General features: G+C 34.2%; 2 protein-coding genes across 2 annotated transcripts; one reads left to right on the top strand and one right to left on the bottom strand.

Moving 5' to 3' along the window:
* The first annotated feature begins 2,553 nt into the window (after positions 1-2,553).
* On the top strand, positions 2,554-16,924 carry LOC112023714 (uncharacterized). The gene is made up of 16 exons (XM_065764152.1): positions 2,554-3,200; positions 3,995-4,050; positions 4,824-4,882; positions 5,068-5,139; positions 5,589-5,672; positions 6,164-6,271; positions 6,729-6,791; positions 10,262-10,342; positions 10,811-10,876; positions 11,821-11,894; positions 12,784-12,871; positions 13,200-13,277; positions 14,153-14,191; positions 15,336-15,418; positions 15,751-15,823; positions 16,604-16,924. Exons 1-16 carry the CDS (start codon positions 2,647-2,649, stop codon positions 16,772-16,774), a joined length of 1,749 nt encoding a protein of 582 aa, XP_065620224.1. The 5' UTR covers positions 2,554-2,646; the 3' UTR covers positions 16,775-16,924.
* A 1,190-nt stretch (positions 16,925-18,114) lies between these two features.
* On the bottom strand, positions 18,115-24,465 carry LOC112023695 (ATP-dependent 6-phosphofructokinase 7). The gene is made up of 13 exons (XM_024056317.2): positions 24,177-24,465; positions 22,604-22,650; positions 22,451-22,490; positions 22,280-22,342; positions 22,053-22,190; positions 21,637-21,795; positions 21,464-21,517; positions 21,237-21,305; positions 20,994-21,123; positions 19,889-20,154; positions 19,402-19,447; positions 19,152-19,306; positions 18,115-18,704 (listed from the first exon to the last, which is right to left on the bottom strand). Exons 1-13 carry the CDS (start codon positions 24,414-24,416, stop codon positions 18,417-18,419), a joined length of 1,695 nt encoding a protein of 564 aa, XP_023912085.1. The 5' UTR covers positions 24,417-24,465; the 3' UTR covers positions 18,115-18,416.
* Positions 24,466-25,161: the final 696 nt, after the last annotated feature.

A 25,161-nucleotide genomic window follows, 5' to 3' on the forward strand; every position in this document is an offset into this window, starting at 1 on the left:
AAATAGTGGCATTCTTGTAACATAGGTTCAAAGGTCAAACTAATATAGTATTTGGCTAATTCATTGATCAAATCAACATGGAAGAACAAGAGGGAGGAGATATTGGGGACAAAAAATGAACTTTCTTGATGCAAGCAATGACATTTTGGATAGGAGTAGGACCTTTCATTGCTTTTGAGGGTGAAACTTCATTTATATAACAAATTATTCATTGTAACAAATTATATATTCATTTGTGTAATTTGAGGGTGAAGCTTCTGTGTATTATTATTGTGTGTGGTTTGAGGGTGATAAAGATGGTGGTGTGGGATTAGGAGTAGGACCTTTCATTGTTTTTGAGAGATGGGATTGAGAAAAAAATTGAGGGAGAGATAAAATGAGGGATTTCTCTGAAATACTAATTGCTTGTTCTTTACTCAAATGGATCAGCCTAACTGATTCTCCCTCTATTATTCATTTCAAAATTTACTAATAGCTACTAGTTGCAACGAGATACCACGTGACTATTTTGAGAGAGCACGTGCATTAGTTCCAAAACTCTAACATTTCTTCAAAGTTTTAGGGTCTTGTTTTGCTCTTTGTTTCATGGTAACATTCAATTACTCTATTATCTAAACTAACTCCATTACATATATGAGTTAACTCTTTTTTTTTTTTTTTGCTAAACTACATATATAAGTTACCTAATTCATAAATGAAAGCAAAGCAAAATTATGGAGCATTTCTAACTGGTTTTTTACTTTTCAAAAAAGCTGGATGCACCTAGTAAATAATTATTTGATCAAACAAACTTCTTCTACTTCTTTTGTTTTTTTTTTTTTTATTGCCTCCAAAGTTGTCTCTGCCATCTCAATACATCTGTTTACTAGTAATTGAAGATTTGGATATGTCTGGAAAATTGAGTCAACTACTCTAGGAGTTTCTTAAGGTTGAATGCATTGCAGTCATGTATCTACGAGCTAAATCTCTCTTCGTATGGTTTTTTGATTGGAGATTCTAAGTTGTTGTCAAGATCATTCAAAAAATAGTGGCATTCTTGTAACATAGGTTCAAAGGTCAAACTAATATAGTATTTGGCTAATTCATTGATCAAATCAACATGGAAGAACAAGAGGGAGGAGATATTGGGGACAAAAAATGAACTTTCTTGATGCAAGCAATGACATTTTGGATAGGAGTAGGACCTTTCATTGCTTTTGAGGGTGAAACTTCATTTATATAACAAATTATTCATTGTAACAAATTATATATTCATTTGTGTAATTTGAGGGTGAAGCTTCTGTGTATTATTATTGTGTGTGGTTTGAGGGTGATAAAGATGGTGGTGTGGGATTAGGAGTAGGACCTTTCATTGTTTTTGAGAGATGGGATTGAGAAAAAAATTGAGGGAGAGATAAAATGAGGGATTTCTCTGAAATACTAATTGCTTGTTCTTTACTCAAATGGATCAGCCTAACTGATTCTCCCTCTATTATTCATTTCAAAATTTACTAATAGCTACTAGTTGCAACGAGATACCACGTGACTATTTTGAGAGAGCACGTGCATTAGTTCCAAAACTCTAACATTTCTTCAAAGTTTTAGGGTCTTGTTTTGCTCTTTGTTTCATGGTAACATTCAATTACTCTATTATCTAAACTAACTCCATTACATATATGAGTTAACTCTTTTTTTTTTTTTTTGCTAAACTACATATATAAGTTACCTAATTCATAAATGAAAGCAAAGCAAAATTATGGAGCATTTCTAACTGGTTTTTTACTTTTCAAAAAAGCTGGATGCACCTAGTAAATAATTATTTGATCAAACAAACTTCTTCTACTTCTTTTGTTTTTTTTTTTTTTGGTAAAATTTTATATACTTTCTTTGACACGTAGGGATATAACCACACCCAAAAGTTTTGCAAAAATAACAATCCTCTTTGTAATAAACCTAACAATTATAATTAGGGGTAGAATTAGGATTGCGTGAGTTTTAGCCAAATCTCTAGAACAATATAAAGTAATAAATAAGTAAATAATAACCTCTCTCTCCAAATTATAAAATTTTATAATAGGAATTATTATTTTATTATATTTTTAATTGATACGAAAACAATAGACACCTATTATTATTTTGTCAAGTGAGGCAAAAGTGTAGGTGTAAGTGTAACAAGAGTTAACCTAGGTGGTTTGGCCGAGTGGTTTGGCACTTGGTCTCAAAGTACTTGTCCCGGGTTCAACTGAATGTGCTCTCCAATTTGAGTCCGGGTATCTATACTTTGAAAAAAAACCTCTAGACTAGTGATTTAACCCACTAAGACCTACTCGTCGTGTGCTCCCTAGTTCGTTTGATTAAGTTTTTTTTGTTTTTTTTCAAAAACATTTATTTTGTTTATTTTATTATTAAGCATAGCTTTTTATCTTCTATTTTATTCAAATAAATTTATCTTGATCTAAATAAGTAAAGAAAATATCTTCTAAAAAAAAAAAAATTAAAGAAAGTATCAAAGTACACTAAAAAAAAAATAGGGAAAATAAAAAACTCTAATTATTTTTTGAAAAAATAGATTTGAAATTCGCGGGGTTCTGTCATACATTTCAACAAAAACTCCTCTCACATAAACCCTAGATAAACCCAAACACACACATTCTCTGTCTCTCTCATATGCAAGTCTCAGACATGAGAGCTCTAAGACTCATCATCTACACCAAAACCCAGAGACTGCACCGCCTCAATCCTTCGATTCCCAATTCACTCTCTTCTTTTCCCCAATTTTCCCGCCACTTCCTTCACTCCACTCCCTCTCTCCACCATTCCAACTCCACCGCCGAACCCACCCCTCGCGCTTGGTCTATTTACGACCCTGCCCCTGGCACCGACACTCCCAAACTCCCCGCCCCAACTGTCAGTAAAGACTCTAACGGCCGCGACGGAAATGGGAATGCGAAGAAGCCCAATTTGGACATTGTCGGGAACAGGAAGAAAGGGAAGGCGAGATTCTCTTGGGTCTGCGCCGATTGCGGCCACTCCAACGGGCAGTGGTGGGGCACGTGCCGCGAGTGCAATGCCGTTGGTACCTTGAAGCGGTTTTCGGAAGGTGGATCGGCTGAGGTTTCCGAGGGGAAGACGTGGCTCTCGCACAAGGCCGGAGAGTCGCGGCCGATGCGGTTGACGGACGTCAATCGAGGGATCAATCAGTTGAATTGGCGAATTCCACTGTGAGTTTGGTACTCTCACTCTCTGTTTGGTTGCTAAGAAAATCACTTCATTTCCACCAAGAAAATGTGTCACATGAATTGCTGACTTGGATCATCAATTTGATGACGTGGATCATCTTGTTGTTTGCCACGTCATCAATTGGATTGGTACTTGTTTTTGTAAAATTTTAATTATTGTTTGATTATCCTAAAAAAGAAAGGTCTCTTTTTTATTATTATCAAGTTCTTTGAAATTGATGGGGGAGTGTATATTATGTTTATTTAAGAATTGCATAGTGGTTTTAGCAGTGGTGGGGCACGTGCCGCGAGTGCAATGCCGTTGGTACCTTGAAGCGGTTTTCGGAAGGTGGATCGGCTGAGGTTTCCGAGGGGAAGACGTGGCTCTCGCACAAGGCCGGAGAGTCGCGGCCGATGCGGTTGACGGACGTCAATCGAGGGATCAATCAGTTGAATTGGCGAATTCCACTGTGAGTTTGGTACTCTCACTCTCTGTTTGGTTGCTAAGAAAATCACTTCATTTCCACCAAGAAAATGTGTCACATGAATTGCTGACTTGGATCATCAATTTGATGACGTGGATCATCTTGTTTTTTGCCACGTCATCAATTGGATTGGTACTTGTTTTTGTAAAATTTTAATTATTGTTTGATTATCCTAAAAAAGAAAGGTCTCTTTTTTATTATTATCAAGTTCTTTGAAATTGATGGGGGAGTGTATATTATGTTTATTTAAGAATTGCATAGTGGTTTTGTTCTTAAAGATATGTGATTTTGTGTTTTGTGATTCTTATTTAGGCACGGACCCTTTGGAAATGAGGTTTCTAGGGTGCTTGGTGGTGGCATTGTACCAGGTTTGCCATTTAGTATTGTTGTTACTTTTTAATATTTTTGCTTTTGTTTTCTCGACCTTTCTACAACTATGATGAGTATTGTTAGCTAAAAGTTAGTAGAGCATAATATTGACATCATGGAATTCAATTAATGTATGTTTGATGGGTATTGTTTAATGTCAATTTAGCTTTTGGGAATGAAAAGATTATGCTATTTGGCTCTATTTCTCTGTAGCATTTTGACCAGCTATTGATATAGTTGCTGCCTCAAAGGAAAAAAAAAAAAAATACACACGCATTCTTTTAATAAAATTAATTTTCGTTGGACGTTAAATATAAAAATCATAAGTTAAACAAAATTATAATTTCTCTCATCTATATTTTTCGGTTCATACATCAGCAATTCTTTTGGTTTCTGAATTGTGATTTTTGAACACAAAGATCCTTTCTTGCAAAGTGACCTTGTTTTGATTTATACAATTAACATCTGATGGCTATTTTTTTTTTTTGGAAAAAATTTTAGTGTTGAATTATATAGAAATGGTTTTGAACTATTTTTCACCAATTACATTTTACTTAATATTTAAAAGAACAATTTATATACAAGCCTCTGCCTTGGTTATTAATCTGGTGAAATGAAACCTGTTCTGCTATTTTTTAGCCTGTGATAAATTTTTTCATTAGTTAATTCTTCTGCTCCTGTGACAAACTATTCTATTAGTTGAATGTTTGAGCTTCTAATTCAAAGAGAGTTCAATGCTTATTTTAGCTGTGTGTCTTTTTGGGTTTTGAAGGTTCTTTGGTTTTAGTTGGTGGTGATCCTGGAGTTGGCAAGAGTACACTGTTGTTGCAGGTATAAATTTGTTAAGGATCAAATTTTCATATATGTAACTTTACATTGTGAGCATACAGATGACGTTGTTGCTTAAAGTTGCTCAGAAATGCTTGAACTTTTTATACCATTGGCTGCACTCGTAATTATTATATTTCTCTACATATGGTTTTATCCTGATATCAGTTCTTACTTTTGATTCGAAGATTGCTGCTATGATAGCTGAAAGGAATGATCTTGGTCAACCAGCACCAGTTGTGTATGTTTCTGGTGAAGAGGTTAGCATTTGTGAAACTTCATACTGGCTTGTTGCCTTGATGAAAGCAGAAAACTTGATTCTGTCAATACATTTTTGGTCGTGTTTTAGCTGCCTAATTCTTGGTAGGCATATTATTTTCCTTGTTAGGTAAGAAGCACATGAACATGAAATAAGGGGCAAATTTTTAGTTTTAATTTTTAACTGATGGTTTAATTGTACTCAATTAAGTTGGGGAATATTGCTTCTAATGCTTTTGAAATAGACTCAAGTCCTCTTATTCTTGAAAGGGTTTCCATAAGCCTGTGATGTGTTGACTCTAGATGGAGTTAAATCTTCAACTTAGTGTTTCTAAAAATGGAATTTGTGATTTCACCATTTTTGTGTGGATTTTTTTTTTTTTTTTTTCACTTTCCTTGGACCTTGCTATGTATCTGGAAGTAACTTTAATGCTGTTTCTCCCTATGGCAGAGTGTTGAGCAAATTGGAAACAGAGCTGACCGTTTGAGTATAGGAGCGGATGAACTTTTCTTATATTCTAATACTGAGATTGAGGTGCATGATTCTGGACTTGACAGTTTTTATTTTTTTATTTTATTGATTATTTTAATTTCAGCCAATCATGTTGCTCATACTCCGATCATTCTAAGATTTATGTAATTTTATTTTGATACAAATCACTCTTGTTTTTTGAGTTTCGAATCTATGTTGTTGGATTTCTCATTGGGTTACATAGCGTTGATGTAAGATATCAGCATCAAGTGGCAGAAAAAAGACAACTTTCATTAAATCCAATATATAATGTTATAAATGCTAAGTGAATGTTTGAAGAGGACATTGATGCAAAGTGAAAACTCTTGTTGATTTAAGATGAGGTGCAATCTGACTTGAAAAAGATGAGGTGAAATTTGTCCAATAAGTCATGCTTAGAAACTACTACTTGTAAATATCTATCAAATGCTTCATAAGTATAAAATTGCTGGTCTGCGTATCTGGAACATTGGTGAATGTAGCCTAAAATAATTGGTGCATTTGCCTGCTTTCAGGACATATTAGGGAAAAGTCAGCCCCTCTCACCTCGGGTTATAATTGTCGATTCAATTCAAACAGTTTATTTAGAAGGTGTGGCTGGAAGTGCTGGAGGGCCTGCACAGGTTAGAATTTTCAATCCTTATACCATTCCAGGCAAACAAAAAAAAAAAAAAAAAAAACCTGGTTTTAGCTCAAGGTGTTTGACCCATATGGGCGGGCTAGTTCTGTTCTGCTTTTTTCAAGGTGATGCATACAATGGAATAGTCTTAGGGCACCTAGCTCCCTTTTCTGTTTGAATATATTTTTTCTATTTGGTAATGTTTCCAAATCCTCTGATTTTAAAGTATTTCGTGTAGCATTTATATCCGCGCTAATTTCTCTTTTAGGTTGTCAACAACTCAAAAGGTTTTCAATTTGAAAATGATTTCTTATATTCTTACCTTCTCTCAGATTATGAATATAATAATGCACTTTGGACCAGAGTTTAACTTTTAAAGTGCACATATTTGCTGTGATGTTATGTGGTGGTTTCTGGACAGTACATATACTAGGTTCTGAGATTGCCCTGATCCATGACAGGTGAAGGAATGCACATCAGCCTTGCTGCGTTTTGCGAAGAGGACTAACATCCCCATTCTTTTGGTGCGTATACATTGTCCAAGTCTGAAAGGAAGCCAACATTTGACATTTTTGGATGCATATTCATCACATCTAGGTCTGAGTGTTTAAGCACACCACTAATCTTTTATTTATTTTATTTTTAATTTAATAAGACAATTTAATGTTTTATGTTAAATCCTTTAAGTTGCATTTGTCAGCATCTGGGGTTTAAAATTGTTTGGCATGTCTTTAGTGAGGAAACACGGACACGAGCACGGGTTTTGGTACTACACGTCAATTTTTTAAAAATTAGGACTTGGCACAGTAGGGATACACATATTAATTAATTATTAAAATTAAATATATTTTAATTTATATTTTTAAATATTGTTAAGAATTTATTTTTTCATATAATGTTAAACATATATCAATTTAAGGTCAATAATGGATAATAAAGTGAATTCATGACTAAAAAATGATGTTTAGAAATTAGAATACAAACTAAGAATGAGATCCAATAGTTTAAATAAAAGATAACTAGATAAGCGTTCAAGATTGAAACTAAAAAGAAATAAAAGATAAGTGTCCCTCCCGTGTAACGCAATTTTTCAAAAAAAATAAAAAGTAAAAGGAAACGGCTGGGACACGTGTGCAGAAGTGTCCCAGTCTCCCAGATGTGTCCCGTGTCTGACCCAGGTACGGAATCCCGAATGAAATGTCCATGCTTCATAGGTCTTTAGCTTCATTAAAAGTTGCCAAATTTATGGTTGTTTTGAATGGTAAGCACTTGATGATGGGAGCAGATGATTTGCCAAAGAGTTGTAGCTCAAATGGTACATTCTCCTCCCATAATAATGGGATAGTGGGTGAGGTTATGGGTTCATGATTCGCTGGTGCCTATATATCTTACCAATAAAAAATAATTCCAATAGATGTGTTTTTTCGTTGATGGTCAGTTAATCATTTTTTACTATTTGGTGGGTTTTCACCTGTGTGTGTTGGTTATATTGTGTTTCTGTTTAAATTTAAAATCTTTATTATATTGCCACTGTAAAAAGAGACTGTGATCAACAATCTGCTCTCCATGAAATTGTTTCATGATTCTCTTGTTCCATGCCATTTTCTTGTCAGTTATTAGTTATTACCACTTATGTCCTCTTGTTTTGAATAAACATGCAAAACAATAAAATACAAGCAACACAAGATACAAAATTAATATCTTTTAATAAACTCTATGCCAAGATCCATAGGCGACATCAATAAAAAATTACTATCACAAATATGAATTACAACCTCATCCACAAGCTCTCACAAATATAATTATATAAACCAACCTAAATCCACAATACGCCCAAAAGTGCTCTCACCCTAACATATCTAACAAATCTATCTTCTATCTCTCTCACACACTACAAAAGCTACACCACCACCCTATTTATTGGGGTTATTACTCCTCTCTATTTCTTTTTTGATATGTGAATAACACTCTATAAGAATTATTGCTCCCTCTTATTATGCTTCTAATCAATGTGGGATTCTAAAACCAACAAGTAAACCTCTAAGCTTATCACCTCATGGGTTGGACTTAACAATTTCCACTCCAGCCCATGTGATGTCTTCATTAATATCCCTTTTTGTACTTTCTTTGCTCCCTTTTGTTGGGAAAGGGAGCTCCCTAATGTCCTTAACAAAAGATATGATTAGTTGAGTTTAAGCAATTTTTAAATTCTCACTCAAACTCAGCTTATAACCAAACCAGTTGCATTCTCTACAAATTATCCTCTTTTCTATCTAGTAGTATCTTTCCTCTTCGGTTGTTGAACTAAAGGCTCCTCTTTGCTTTTGCTCCTCTATGCACTTCACATATCTCTTCATTACCATCAAAACAATTCTATTAACTTATATGACATTGCCTCTTATAGAATATTATCCATAGCCAAAATAATCCAAGCAACCTAAAGAAATTATATTTCTTCTAAGTTTTGGTACATGTCTCACACTACCCAGGTTTTCATTGAACATCTTAATTTTTATTGTGCCTGTTTCTATTACTTTACATTCCACATTTCTAATAACAGAACTTTCATCATAATCTTTTTTTGTCAGACCTACCTCTATTCCTACACATATACCTATCTTTATTACTACACATACAAAAGGAGCTGGCAGAATCTAAAACCCACAATTTTTTTAATAAAATCTGTATTTTTGCTAACTACAAGAACATCGCCACTATTTTCATCCATGATATCTATTGCAGCAGTTGTTGTATTTGTATACTTCTGCTATCTTGACTTTTTCTTGGTCAAGTTTTAACTTCTTATGTTGATATTAGTTATGTTGTATCTGTTGACAATATTAGCACTAGACTTTGATCTTGACTTCTTTATATCAAAATTCTTCTTGCACAACATACTCCTACACTGGCTTGATTTGGATTTCACCACAATTGTCTCAACTTCCAAATTATTTGTTAGCTTTTTAAACTTTTCTGTCTCTAAAAAAACCGACATCTCATCTTCAAACTTGAGTGTCTCCTTACCAACAGTGCAGTCACCAGGTATCTGCAGTCACCAAGTATCATAGGAAGGTGAAAGTGAGTCCAAAAGCAATAGGGCTTGATCCTCCTCAATCTTGGTATTTATGTTCGAAGAATTGAGTAGTTAAATTTTAAAAGCATACATATGATTCTTAATTTTAGTAACTTCCTCCACAAGCAGTTGATGCAACTCTTTCTTCAAGTACAAACGACTTGTAAATGGCTTTTAACATATTTATCTTCTTTAACATTTTTCACTATTCTTAAGGTGAAATCTCGTTCAACACACTATACTTCTAGGGAAAGACTTAAACGAATAATACCCACCCCCTTCATCTTAAGTTCTTCCCATTATCATTGGAAATAGTGGCCAGTTTTTGAATTCTTACCAAATTCCTTAATCAATCCTCATTGCACTAAAAATACGATATCTTTGATAGTGATTTACAAAGACTAAATTGTTTTTTTCATCAAAGGCTCCATCACCTTTGTTCATCAACGTGGGATCCCAAAACTAAGTGAACCTCCAAACTTATCCTCTTATGGGCTGAACTTATAATAGTATGATTGGTAAGTTGGATATGCAATACTAAGCATCACCTGAACTCATATGAACCTCCAAACTTTATCCCCTCATGGGCTGAACTTATAATAATATGACTGATAAGTTGGATATGCAACGCTAAGCTTCACCTTTCTTTAGTATGACTGATAAGTTGCTTATGCAATGCTAAGCATCACCTTTGTTTTGGCACTCGAGTAATTTTCTCAAGTGTTTTGATTTTTTATTTGTCTTCTTTACTTTAGACATGCATTTAAGTGTAACCTTTTCTTTTTCAGAGTATGATCAGTTGATAATACAGTATTGTATTAGACTGATCTGTAGGCTTTTCTTCAAATATTGTCTATCAATTGTTAAGTTTTCAACTTTTGTGATAGCTAAGTAATGCTTTTTTGCTCTTTTGTATTTCAGATTGGACATGTGACAAAATCTGGAGATTTAGCAGGGCCTCATGTCTTGGAGCACATTGTTGATGTTGTTTTATATATGGAAGTTGGTACCTTGTTACCTTTTCTTTTCCTGCATAGTTGGTAAAGGTGGCACATAGTCACTTTGTTGTCTACCTTTTTATATTTTCCTTCACTAGTGCTAGGAGCCTCATAGCTCAATTTACACCTCCTGATGTTTCCAACAGAGACATCCAGGACTCAACCCCCACCCCCCCCCCAATCCTTAATATCCTGTATCAAATTAGAACGACAACCATAAATTATCCTAGACTTTGTCAAGTTAGGCAGTTGGAGATCAGATATTCCTTGCATTGGAAGCCATCAAGATTTTTACTTTATTCTCATCTGAGTGGTTTTATTATATCCTGTCTTGCATGCATATTACTAAAAATAATTAGCTTCTTGCAATGTATGTATTTCATGGTTAGTTGGAGCTTCCAAATGTGATGGATGTGCTAACTATGCCATGATGCCAGAAATAGATAACTGATATTCTCGTGTCAATATTTAGGGGGAGAAGTACTCATCCTATCGTTTGCTTAGATCTCTGAAGAATCGTTTCGGATCCACTGATGAGGTATTCCATCAAGAGATGCTGTTGCTTCAATTTTTTTTATAATATGTATCCTACATCATTATGTTGTTTATGCTTCAAATTACATTCCACTTAAAAATTGCATGCAGAACCATTGAGAATTAACTAAATGGGCATATTGCCCTTCAATCCTTATCTTTACATCTTTTGGTTGGCAGCGCTGATAGTGATGATTGTCATGACAGTATTAAGTTTTATTTTTGTGTTTGAAGCTGTTGCTTCATATTTTGGTTATGCTTGCTTTTCTGTCCATGGCTACACTAGCTGACGCACTCAACAAGTCATCTTGAGCTTATTGATGTTTTTTTTTTTTTGGGGAGAGAATTGAGCTTATTGATGTTAATTGAACAAAGTGGTCTGTCTTCAATCTTTTTTGTGTAAGTTGTGTAGTCTATCTCACATGGTCTAGCATTGGAATGAAAAAGAACATGTTGACAAGTTATATAAGTTACTTATCAAAAAGGCACGGTAATCTGTAAATAAAGTTTCATTTTGAATACATTTCTTTAAAAAGTAGTATCCGTGCACAAAACTTCCACTTTTCTTGTGGAGTTTGGGAGAGGTCAACGTTAGGCAGCCTTACCCCAAATTTTTTTGGAGAGGCTGATTCCTGGACTCAAACCTGTGACTGGTCGCTTTTGAGGCATTTGCTATTGCACCATAGCTCAACCTCTAGCAATGAATTGAATGCATTTCTTACAGAGCTCTAAGTTAGTCTAAATGGACAATAGGCTTTCTCCTTGAAGTTTTTATTTTCTAGTGTAGCACTTATATTACTTAGGCAATTATGCATTTTCCTTTTTGTGAAGGGTATTCACCTAAAAATTGAATGGTAAGGTTTACTTAATAGGAGCTTCATCATCCTTCTAAATATTACTAGAGTTTCTTCAGTTTGTGTTGATGATAGGATTAATGCTTGCTGTCAGCTTGGAGTATTTGAAATGTCACAATCCGGGCTGCAAGCTGTTTCGAACCCCAGTGAGATGTTTTTAAGTGATCAGTACTCAGATTCAGAGTATTTAGCTGGACTAGCTGTGGCTGTGATTATGGATGGATCTCGAACTTTCCTAATCGAAGTTCAGGTAGTTTTTTGGTAATTTTGTACTTCATTTTTAATCCTTTGTTGCATCATACATTTAACTTCGACATGTTTCCACAAACTATATGATTCTATGACACAAAAAGGAAAACACTAGCTGACGCACTCAACAAGTCATCTTGAGCTTTTGATGTTTTTTTTTTTTTTGGGAGAGAATTGAGCTTATTGATGTTAATTGAACAAAGTGGTCTGTCTTCAATCTTTTTTGTGTAAGTTGTGTAGTCTATCTCACATGGACTAGCATTGGAATGAAAAAGAACATGTTGACAAGTTATATAAGTTACTTATCAAAAAGGCACGGTAATCTGTAAATAAAGTTTCATTTTGAATACATTTCTTAAAAAAGTAGTATCCGTGCACAAAACTTCCTCTTTTCTTGTGGAGTCTGGGAGAGGTCAAGGTTAGGCAGCCTTACCCCAAATTTTTTTGGAGAGGCTGATTCCTGGACTCAAACCTGTGACTGGTCGCTTTTGAGGCATTTGAATGCATTTCTTACAGAGCTCTAAGTTAGTCTAAATGGACAATAGGCTTTCTCCTTGAAGTTTTTATTTTCTAGTGTAGCACTTATATTACTTAGGCAATTATGCATTTTCCTTTTTGTGAAGGGTATTCACCTAAAAATTGAATGGTAAGGTTTACTTAATAGGAGCTTCATCATCCTTCTAAATATTACTAGAGTTTCTTCAGTTTGTGTTGATGATAGGATTAATGCTTGCTGTCAGCTTGGAGTATTTGAAATGTCACAATCCGGGCTGCAAGCTGTTTCGAACCCCAGTGAGATGTTTTTAAGTGATCAGTACTCAGATTCAGAGTATTTAGCTGGACTAGCTGTGGCTGTGATTATGGATGGATCTCGAACTTTCCTAATCGAAGTTCAGGTAGTTTTTTGGTAATTTTGTACTTCATTTTTAATCCTTTGTTGCATCATACATTTAACTTCGACATGTTTCCACAAACTATATGATTCTATGACACAAAAAGGAATAAAAAAAGTAGCGCTAGATCTCATTCTAGCTAGAGAAAATCCTTTAATTCATAAGGGGCTTGGTAAATTAAAAAGAAATAAATTTGGATCCACTTGCTTACAGAAATAAACTGATTGCAATTTTATTGATAAATGGAATCCATAGACTTGACTGTAATAGGCTTGCTATCATATTCGACTTGTCTAGAAACATTTTGACTGACATTTAAATATCTATGTAGGCATTATGTGCATCTGGGTCAATAGCTTCAAGGCAAGTTAATGGCATTCAAGCAAGCAGAGCTGACATGATTATTTCTGTAAGCAATGCTCTGGAGTTCTTTTAATATACATGCTCATGCAATATCTTCTATACTGATCTCTGTCTTTTTGCTATGTTTCACAAAATTTCCTTGGATGGTGAGAAATAATTAAATTAAACATTCTCTTTGTAATGTAATCTGACACCCACCTTATCAAATTGTAGTTTTCAAATGCTCATTGCCATTGTGATGTTTTACTCTTATGCTACTAGTGCTTTGCAGGTTCCAGTTCCACTTTGTTTGTGAGATTACAATGATTCAATTGAACCTAGCATTTGTATTTAGCAATTAGATTAGGCCAACCTTTGATTTGTTTATTAAGTCAATTAGGCCAATGTGGTTGTTCATGCATTGACCTAAGGACAGGGTTCAAACTCAAGACTACATGCTCTAATATCATAATAGATTATTGATTCTCCCAATAGTTTAAGCATTTAGGAAATTGTGAATTTAATCATTTAACTATAATTCTAACAAAAAATTTTCCTCGACTGCAAGACAAACTTTTGGGATCATTTGATTTTTTTTTTTAAAATTTAGAATTCAAACAGAAAAAATGTAGTCTTAAAATTTTTTTTTTTTGGGAAAATTTAAAATTTAGAATTCAAACAGAAAAAATGTAGTCTTAAAATTTTTTTTTTTTGGGAAATGTGTTATATTTTATTTTCAGCAACCAGAGGGTAAGGCCCACTTTGTCGCTATGTTATTGCTTTTCAGTTTTTTTATTTATTTTTTTAAATAAATAATTCAAATCACTATTCTAGATGATCATCAAGATGACATTTTACTTCTTGGCAGTGAGCATAAAAGGTTGCCTTAAATGATGGTCCACACCTGTAAGCTTACCATCTTGAATCTCTTATACATTGTAGGTTCTGATGAAGCAAACTGGCCTCAAGCTTCAAGAGAATGTAAGTTGATGTTTCCGCAGTAGATAAAGTTTTATCTTAAATCATTTTGGATGAATATTTTTTAACCTAGTATGTGGCAATCAGATGACCATCAACATGCATTTTAATCTCACAACTCATTAAGTATTTAAATAAGTCACATGACTAAATAAGTTGTATAATAAAAAATGCACGTGGATAGTCATTTGATAGCCACATATGGATTGGAAGAGAATTTCATCCCTCCAACTCCATAATCCTCTATAATAGTTGCTCCCCAATTTAGTTTTCTTCTCTGTAGTTATGTGGCTTATAATTGGGTTCTGTCATTTAATTTCTTTTGAAGTTTTTCCCGGATTGAGGCTTTCAACTGAATAAGATTAGTGAAAACTTTATAATGTTTTGAAGACGAGGTAACAAGGGAAAACATAATGACTTATTAAAAAAAAGGTGCAGAGCTATTTTTTAAGCTTATGAAGCATGATGAGGACAACACGTTATGCTTTTAATAACAATAGAATCAGCTTTTTTAATATACAGTCAAACACATGAATATAAGAGAAATATCAGTTGACAATAACATTCAAATTATGTTTGGAAGAAATTTGAATATATGCCATTTAAACACAATATTATTATTCCATACACAGCAGATCCTGATAAACCCTACTTATCCTACACTCATACCCAACCTTCATGACATACACGTTTGATCTAGGAGACTAGCACAGTAAGACTAAGAATTTTGACACCAGACCATTATTCTAACAAATTCATTGATAAATCTGCACATCACCTCAAACTGCTAAAAGCTGTAATGCATTTTCATTTTAGAGTACTATAGCTAGTAGAAGTATTCAATCGCATGATTTTTTCTTTTTTGGTTTCAATGCAAATCCTCCATGGTGACTTTATTGTTGCCATTGGTATAATTTTTTAAATACCGAGCCCTTTGGTGCCTTTTATTCAGAGATTGATTTATTTCAGAAAAAAGATGGCGCAGTTGATTATTTGATTATGAAATGTGTTCCCTTGTATTTTGCTATCTCTTGAGCTATGTTAAGCACTTGGGCCTTTATTGATCCTTTTTCCTTAAATAGTTAATGTGTTTTAACTTAATGGTACTAGCTAATGTGTTCTCTTGTTTTTGTACTTTTTACTATAGGCAATCTTTTTAAATGTTGTTAGTGGGGTGAAGCTGAGTGAGACTGCTGGGGATCTTGCAGTAGCGGCAGCAATTTGTAGCAGGCATGTGTTTTATGATCCAATTCACCTCATTACCTTTTCCCTTTTCATGCTTTATTTCTTTAAATTAAATATTGGATTTTACATACTTTATGAGATTTTTCATAGCAAATTTTAAACATCCAACTTGATGCATTTGTTAGTATTTTTCAGCATTTCTACAAGTTTTGCAATGTTGATTGAAATAAAAATAAAAATTACCTTCTGCAGTACTTTCTTTTTTTATGCTCTTGCCCCTTGGATGTATTTACTGATTACAATTATCTTTCTCCTTTCTTTCTTTTCTTTTTCTTTTTTTTTTTTTTTTTTTTTTTTTTTTTTTTTTTCGTCTCCAGTTTTTTGGAGTTTCCTATTCCAAACAATATTGCGTTCATTGGTGAAGTTGGACTTGGTGGTGAGCTTCGCACGGTAAGCAATATGGTTCCATTTTATTGGTATTAATTGTTAACATTGCTATAATAATTTATTTAAAAAAAATTACTTTCAGTAACAAAGTTTTACACGTACAATCTTTGTTGAACTTAAGCCAGTCTGTTAGCATCTCCTTCCCTGTTTTCAGTTATGGAATCTTCTTTCTATTCCATTTGTGACAGTTACTTTTGTTGCTTATATTGCATTCAGTTATATATTTCCTATGCGCAGAGTATATCCTCCAGCATTCCAGATTTTATTTTTCTGCTAGCCCTTCTGAAGAAAAGAATGTAAAACAGATTTCAGGCAGGCCCCACCAGATTTTACTACTTTTTAGTTTTTGTTTAGTGATACTGTAGTTTAGCTGAGTTATCACGCTCTTCATGTGTAGAACTTATTGGAGTTTGGACTCTATCAAGGCTTGGCCCCCTTTATGGTCTGCTTGCCAAACTTTTGACTAGATTGGTCAGCCTGATTTGTGAATGGAGCTGAGCCCAAGTAACCTTTCTGATAGTAGTATGCCTAGAGCTAGGCAAAGCAACTAATTCCATGCACAAAATTTTGATAAAATTATTGGATATTGTTGATTGGTGTTTAGAATTCATTTCAATAATGCAATACCAAAGTTTATAAGTGGACCTTGTCTTAGCAGTTCATATGAGATTTGCTAGCATTGCAGCTAGCACGTATATTTGGAATGCTTTTTCCTTTGTTTATTTATTTTCCTGCTTAAATGGGACTTCTGGTTTTTGAAACTGTTTTGTTTCAATATTTTAGGTACCTAGAATGGAGAAAAGGGTATACACAGTGGCAAAACTGGGCTATAAAATGTGTATTGTTCCCAAATCGGCTGAGAAATCTTTAGGATCTCAAGGTTTTGAAGGAATGGAAATCATAGGCTGCAGGAATCTGAAAGAGGTTATTAACACCGTGTTCAGGGCACACTGAAATGAAGAAGGAGATCAGGTTTAATCCTTGTGTTTTACATTAAGATTTGTAGAAATTCTGTAAATCTTAGGTATGAAAATGTTACACATGAAAAATGGTACAATTATTACAACCGCATAGCAAAATGAATATATTGTTTATTTTGGCGCCCTTTGCTGATCCCTAATCAATTATATTGTATTTTCCGTTATGTATTTTAATGTGCTGCTACATTCCACATCAGTCCTTGGTGTATCATTGACAAATATGTAAATGATAAGATGCTTCATGTTCAAAACTTTGTCAGAAGAATGTAAGTGCCAAAACTAATAAAATGTTGCCAGAGAAACTTCACAAGAATGAGCATCCCATGCAAAAACCAAAAAGAAAAAAGAAAAGAAAAGAAAAAGGAATGAGCATCTCATGCATTATTCAAGCGAGTGGTGGCAGTAACAATTTTAATAAAAACTTTTCCCGTTGAGAAGTTGTGGTTATGTTAGTAGGGAATAATGTTTGCCTACCAGTTGCATTGGTGTAAGCTCCTAAGCAAACTGACATTGTACATGACAGAAGTATTTGCTTAAAGATTCCTTTCGGCCTTAGTAAACTTAAAATAAAACTTGTTCATAGAGTGATGCGCAGGATTGTTATTGAACTCGAGCTCCACTTATCCTGTTGCTTCCTTATGTATTGGAAATATTCTTCCTCCAGCCCATTACATGATCATTGATGATTTATAAAACCTTTTTCGTGTACTAAACATTTAAACAAATCACATAACTATTAAGCAAGTCATGTGATAAAAAGTACATGCATATAATCTTTTTATTTTTTATTTTATAGATATGATAGTATTTCAAAACTATGGTGTCCATTCCATAATAATTGTTCTTTATCATTAAGCCAAAATACCAATTAGTTTTTAGTGTAAACTGAGATTGAACTTCAGATTTTTTATTTAACAACAAAAGACTTTACTTGTTAATTTAACTGAAACTTACCGTAAATAATCTTTTGAGTTGTCATATAGTATATTTTCGAGTTAAACTCTGTCCATGCTGGAAATGGCAAGATTGACTTGTATTTGCTAATCACTAAAGTCTTATAGATGACCTTGCTTCGCGCTCAAAGCTACGAACTAGGGTTTTCTCATGGAAAAGGTATCTTTGATTTAGGGCATCCTAACAGATGGCCTTGGTGGTACCAGCTTTCAAAGCAAAGGCCTGTCTTTCTCATGGGAAGCAGGGGGCAGAGGAAAAAATTGCCATGACATGTTTCCTCAAGATCTTTGATGTTTATAACTCTCTCTCTCTCTCCAATCTGATCTACAATGAAGTGGAGAAATGCACGTAGACACAGAATTTAAGTGCAAATATATCTATTTAGTACTTGTGAAGTGCTCAGAGATAATTGTATATCCCGTATAATAATGTCATAACCACCGTTCAGAATAATATACAGTGAGTGGTTCTTTATGAAAGTATTGTAGCCCCCCATCTATGGTAGGGTAATTTCACACTAAAATTATATGAATCACCACTGGGTATAGGGTTCACTTGGTAGAACTTATATCAGCATGCAACAAAAAGAAAAAGAAAAGGGGCACCCCCAATGACAGATAACTTCAAATTAGCAGCTGCTCAAATTGAATTGGTGCTGCTAATCACTTTTGGTTAGCCATTATGGTTTCTAAATGGCTGTTCCCATTTACTAGCAGGATTGGTGGTTCTTCCTCTCTTGTGTCCTCAGTGACATCTTTCAGCTCTCTATGCTTAGTTGCTCTTGCTTCTAAATGGTTCTCCCCATTTATTGATTGGATTTGTGGTACTTCCTCATTCTCGTCTCCAACGACATCTTTATGGTCCAAAAAGCTTGGCTGATTGGTTGAACACAGCAGCCTTGCCCACATCCTGTCAGTTATCACAACCTTGTTTTGTGTCTCGATCACCCGCTGCACAGAAAATTCAATTTACTTGAGCAAACTAGTCCATATGAGTTTTTAAAAAAAGAAAGTTGTAGTTGCTTGTAATAAAACTGATATTGCTCCAGCTTTAATTGAAAGAGCTCATCTCTCGTTTAATCCACTGGAATTTTTTTTTTCTTTCTTTTCTAGATAAGTTGCAAGTTCCCTTCGGCAATATTTAAAGAGGAGAAAATTAGGCTTGATATTATCAAACGTTAATTAAATCTGTTCAATTTGCATGACGTTGTAAACTGGAACTTTGTTCAATTGGGCTTCCGGGATGTATAATGTAGCAAGAAGCATAGTTTCAGATTGCTCGCACATGCAGGGGCCATACATATGCAACTCCAGCAGTTACGTGCAAATAGCCCACAGAGACAACTAAATATGATTTAAGGGAAGATAAGAAATTTGTTTTGAATCAAAGAAACTCACCCGGAATGGTATGTAAGCATGTCTTCCATTAACAGGGCCAACTGTGAAGCCTGTATACCCTGCCATTGCACCATGAACTGCACTGTGTGCAAGGAGGGTGCAATAAACATTATCAGATGCATTGCTCGGAACAGCACGTATCATGTAAGTGGGATCTGCAAGCAAACAAGGTCTTATCATTTTCTAATCATATTTAGGACAAACTGAAAAAGAAACATATAATAAGAAGAAATTATTTCAATAAACTAACCTATATATTTGAGATTTATAGCCATCTTCCGTTTCTTGAAGTGATCCTGAGCAACAAAAAACCTATGATTAACTTGGAAAAACTTTTCATATTTGTAATCTAGTCACTGGTAATTAACAGCATTTCTCTGAAAAGAAATAAAAATTATAAGCCCCCACAAGATTTTCTATATATCATATCAATTGAAGTGAGTGACACTCAATTCACCATGTTGCAGTGCTAATCGCTTACTATTTGTCAAACTGAAAAGGGGCACCTTATACAGTTGAATAACTTGAATTACTTCATAAGTCTCCGGTATCATATCCCAAAGCAAAAAGGAAATTATAGGCAAAGCCTCTAATTAGAACTTGGAAGTCACTACACAAATACTCCTCTTACAGTTCTTTCATTGCTAAATCAAAGCTGATATGTTCACAATTGCAAGGCATGGCAAAAAAATATACATTTAACACCAAAGTGAAATAAAATATCCTAGAATTTATACCTTAATCCTCTGAGATATCCATAGACCCACATCATTGAGTAGCTTATTACCAGAAGCATCCTGTTGGTCATTGGCGCGAATGCTTTCAGAAAGCAGCTCTTGTCCTGCGCCTTCAGCCATTACTATAACCATGTGTCCATGTTCTTTCAATCTTTTCTCAATGTATTCAAATAGCCCACCAGGTCCTTCAAGATAAAAGGGTGACTCGGGGATCAAACAACAGTCCACATCTCGGCTAGCAAGAGTAGCATACATTGCTATGAATCCTGCATGACAAGAATGAGGTGAAGCTAATTTAAGAAACATTGTTTCTCTTTATAATAGCTGATTTAATTAAAAGAGTTTATGAAAGAGAAATGCCTCAAAAAAAGAAAAAAGGGTTGGGGGGGGGGGGGGGGACGCTTAATGAGAACACTAATTGACCTGGATGCTTAATTACTAGGCGGACATGCCCCATTCAGTAATCAGCACCCTAGGTTGATCAATGTGATCATTTAAGAATGCTTCAGGCTTGCTCAAGTAGAATTAAAGACGACCAAGTAAAAAGTGAAAGAAGTTAAAACAGAAAGACTTAAATAAGGAGGAGAAATATTAATATTGGTATGGATTAGTAGGAAGTGATTTAGAATTTAAATTTTCTATTCCATAAAATGACAAATGCAAAAAGATGAAATTTTGCTCAGAATGCTATGATTTGCCACGTGAATCAATGATAAATCTAAGAATAATTAGCAAATTATAAATATAGCTCAAATAACGAGAAAAAGTTCTAAGTACAGGAAAAAATAATTGGGGGGGATGGGGGTGGAAGAAAGGCAACAAGGAAAGAGAAACTTCTTATAAATTATGAAGCCGTCCACATGCATAGATGTCACAAAATCAATGAAAAAAAGTAAAGAAATGGAATAAAGATATATCCTAAATAGTGGCCCTAGTTGTGTAGCCATGAAAATTGAATGTTCATTGCTAAGGAAAGTCTTTAGCTCTCTTTTCAATGGAAGCTCATTTCACTGTAAAATTAAGCACAGGTTCAAATCAAACCAACAATTTTTCAGGTGTGACTTCTTTGATCTGTTAAAATAGCTACTAAAGGAAAGAAGCTTACCACTGTAGCGGCCCATTAACTTGACAAATCCAATACCATTCTCAATGCTTTCTGATTCAACATGGGCTGCATTAATAGCTCGTTGAGCCTCCTCAACTGCAGTGTCAAAACCAAAGGACTTATCTATAACCTGAACCAAAAAGGGCATAATATTCAATATTGAGTCAATTCCAACATCATATCAAAGTTTTGGATCAGAAGATGGGTATAAATAAAACTTCAGATGTTAAGCTTGAGAACTACCGGAATGTCATTATCAATGGTCTTTGGTATTCCTGCCAACACAACTTTAAGGCCACGCCTTCTAATTTCCTGCATTCATAAGTTATTTATAAATAACTAAATACTATGACCAGCAATTATTCTAACTCAATTTTACAATTATATTTTTAGCAAAACTCACACATAATCCCATCATTGTAAGACTTGTTTATCAAAAAAATCATTGCATCCACATTAAACTGAATTACCTCAAAAATCACAGAAGCCCCTTTCTGAGTTCCATCTCCTCCAATTATGTAAACCTGAGATGATATTTAAAAAGAGGAAAAAAAAATCAACATATGGGATTAGTTTGCAAAGGTAGATGCAACAATGTAGAATGCGGTCAGATGTATGAATTAAAAAGGGCAGATAAATTAACCTGATTAATTCCCCGGTCCTGAATGCTGTCAACAATTTTAGATGTATCATGGCCTCCACGTGATGACCCAAGGATGGTGCCACCACGTTTATGGATGTCATTCACCACCTTTGGTGTCAAAGGAATTGTATTTCGAGCATAAAACCCTCGGTAACCTCCCTATATGTACAAAGAGACCCTTTTAGTCAATATTCTGGAGTACTAACCAACACCAGAGTTGAGTCATAAAATCCAAGTGTTGTTCTCCTTTCGGATGTCAAAAAGTTCAACAAGAAGGAAAAGAATATAAGAAAGAATGTTATCAACAACATTTTCGAGCATTGTCAGCATTCTACCTTCATTTTCCTTGTACTTCCCAAAAATCCAAACAAGGACCTAGACTGAAGTTTAATGTAATGACAGAAGCGTTTGCTCACCTCAATCCCAAGAACTTTGTGGACACCATACATGTGGTATAATCCACATACTATTTCCCTAATCACTGTATTTAGACCAGGGCATAGACCACCACATGTTACAATACATGCATGCACGTCCTCTGATTCAAAATACACCTGAGAAACATTCAAAACATATGCCGTTATTCACAATAACATGGACAGAAGAATATCATGAACTCTTAAGGGGGAGTAAAAGTCTAGACCTTTTGACGAGGTCCAGCACGACGAAAATGTGTCCCTCTTGGACTATCCTTCGCAACAACAATCTATACAAAGGAACAATATTGGAATTAGAAAACTATACACTTGCATTTCAGTAAAGCCATTAAACAACAGAAATTCATCAGAAAGAACAACCAGTACAGATCATTTACCCGTTGAGCAACCGTATCATCTACATTAACAAAATACTGCCTGGTCAAATCAGAAGACAATTTTAAATGAATCATCAAATCTGTTTATAGTATCCGGGCATAAATTAACCATCAAACACAGCTACAGAAAGAAGAATTTATGCATTAACTTACTTAACAACTGAATAGGCAGGATTGTCTTGTAACGGATTCGGATATGTCTGCATGATAACATAATATAAAGAATAAGCTACATCTCACATAAATTCCTTTCCTCTTCAAGTCAAATTTAATAGAAGTAATCACAGTGCTTATAAAACTTCAATTGTTGATTACAGGCCGCTCTTTGAAATTTATTTTGTTACATTGTCATGAAAGTGATCACAATCTATACTTTTCTTCCCAATTATTAAGTTTCTTTCCTTCTTTCTATTTTTTTTCCTCTGTTTTTCTAGTTTATACACATTAAATACAACAAAAACATACATACATACATACATACATATATATATATATATATCCAAAACAAAAAAAAATTGAAAAAAAAAAAAATCATGATTTCTCTTAAAAAAAAAAAAAAAAAAAAAAATTGAAAAAAAAAATCATGATTTCTCTTAAAGTTTATTTTCTGGTGCCTTCTTAGAATTTTTTTAAATAAAAAATAGTCCCTATTAAAAAAAAATAATAATAAAATAAAACGAATTATCTGACTTTCTTTTCAGTTATATAGTTTCCCCTTGAAAAAAAGAAAAGAAAATAATTAACACTAAAAAAATTTAACTCCTATTACTATTACATAGTATTAATTTCCAAAAACATAAGCAAAAGCAATAACAATAAAAATAAAATAAACCGAAAAAAAAAGCTTATTAATTCCTTTTCCTTCTCTTTTAATTCAGTTCTCTCCGCAACCAAACAGGCCGTAAATAAGAGAAAATTATAAATTCAAGAAAGAAAATTTCGTAAATTCTATTTCCATTTCTTTCTTCTGTTTTCTCTGCAACCAAACAGACTCATGCAATATTATCATATAAAGCAACATCGAGAGTCATAAATTGATAAAATTCCTTGCTCTCTCTGTTTTGTTCTCGGAGACCAGACAGACTCTCATGCAGTAATATCGTATAAACGCAGACCGAAAGTCATAAAATTCGTTTCATTTCCTTTTCTCTTTCGTCCCCCTCTGTTTTTCTCCTCCACCAAACAGACCATCAGAGAGAGAAAGATCAGTTAAAGTTAAAAAAAAATTTAAATCAAAATAAAAAAGTTCAAAAATTGCGTTTCATTTTCTTTCCTTTCATTTTCTCTGCAACGAAACTCATAAAATTCATTTCTCAGCAACCAAACAGAGCCTTAGAGAGAGGAAAAAACAAGACTTTTTTTCCTTCTCTGTTTTGTTCTCGGCAACTAAACAGACTCTCAAGCAATATCATCGTAAAGCTCCAGACGAAAGTCATAAAATTCCTTTCATTTCCTTTTTCCCTTCCATTCCCTCTGTTTTACTCGGCAACCAAACAGACCATCAGAGAAAGAGAGAGAAAAGCTAAAGTTATCAACTTCAAAAAAAAAAAAAAAAAAATTCAAAAATCACTTTTTCCTTCTCTTTCCTTTCATTTTCTCTGCAACAAAAGACCGATAGTGATAAAAATAAAAAAATAAAAAAAAAATCATTTTTTTTCCTTTTCTTTTCTCAGCAACCAAACAAAGCCTTAAAGTGAGAGAGAGAAAGAGAGAGAGAGATACAGACAGGGAGGTCAGGAATGTAATCGGTGAAGTGAGGAACGTCCTCAAGAACATAACCAGCTTCGCCGGAGACGATTTTGGGCCCGGAGTTGACGGAATTTGCCAAAGTGCCCTTGTAGTTGTTGCGGTGGCGGGGAATTGGGGTGTGATTGGGTGTGGTGGTGGTGTAGGAGTTGGTGGGGTCGAAGCAGCGGAACTTTGGTGTGGAAAGAGAAGCAGAGCTTGAAATCGGAGAAGAGTCCATTGACCGTTATGGAATGGCGCCAGCACTGAACCGAATACATTACCTGCCCCCTTATTTGTAGGCACCGTTGGTGTGTTGACTTTTTGGGTACTTTTATTGTTTCACACAATTCAATACATGTCTACTTCCAAGGTAGTCTTCTTTTCTTTTCTTTTTTCTTGGTAAAATAAGTTTAAACTAATACTAATTATATATAACTTTTTTTTAAACCGACCAAATTAGTCTTTAAACTTTTTTTTTTTTAGGAAGTAAAATGGGAGCCTTTATAGATATATTACACCCGCGGACAAGGCGCCAGTGACCTCGGTCGAGATAGCCCAATCTTGGAGGTCCTTCTGTACTACTGTGCAGGGAGTTACCCCACTAAGGATGCCCACCAACGAATCTTGCGGGTAGCGAGATTCGAACTTAGATGTGATGCATAAAATGAACGAACCTTACCCACTCAGCCAAGCCCCGTTGGTTTAATCCTTGAATCGTTACTCTTTTTTTTTTTTTTTTCACAATGATTAAAACCTAGTTGGTCGGTTTTGAAAGGTAATAGACTTAGAGCATTCACTTTCTAACCCCCCTTTTTTTTTACGTACTTACATTTTAAAATATCTTAGGTGGTTATCTATTTTATACTACATGTTATTAAAATATTAATTTTTCTTATTTTTTAATATGTTTCTCTTTCTTCATACACAACAAGCTTATCAATTTTCTTCCTTCATCTTCAAGACATGTAAAAAAAGAATAAACA

Source organism: Quercus suber, unplaced genomic scaffold (assembly GCF_002906115.3).
Source record: "Quercus suber isolate HL8 unplaced genomic scaffold, Cork oak 2.0 scaffold_542, whole genome shotgun sequence".
Classification (NCBI taxonomy): Eukaryota; Viridiplantae; Streptophyta; class Magnoliopsida; order Fagales; family Fagaceae; genus Quercus; species Quercus suber.

Bases quoted from the DNA above. Each gene is read 5' to 3' on its own strand.
- LOC112023714 (XM_065764152.1), top strand. From the start codon at position 2,647: ATGCAAGTCTCAGACATGAGAGCTCTAAGACTCATCATCTACACCAAA. The intron at 5,673-6,163 runs GTGCATGATTCT...GCCTGCTTTCAG, and splicing joins ATTCTAATACTGAGATTGAG to GACATATTAGGGAAAAGTCA. The intron at 15,824-16,603 runs GTAAGCAATATG...TCAATATTTTAG, and splicing joins TTGGTGGTGAGCTTCGCACG to GTACCTAGAATGGAGAAAAG.
- LOC112023695 (XM_024056317.2), bottom strand. From the start codon at position 24,416: ATGGACTCTTCTCCGATTTCAAGCTCTGCTTCTCTTTCCACACCAAAG. The intron at 21,124-21,236 runs GTAGTTCTCAAG...TTTTTGGTTCAG, and splicing joins CCATTGATAATGACATTCCG to GTTATAGATAAGTCCTTTGG. The intron at 19,307-19,401 runs GTTAGTTTATTG...GTTTGCTTGCAG, and splicing joins TATAAATCTCAAATATATAG to ATCCCACTTACATGATACGT.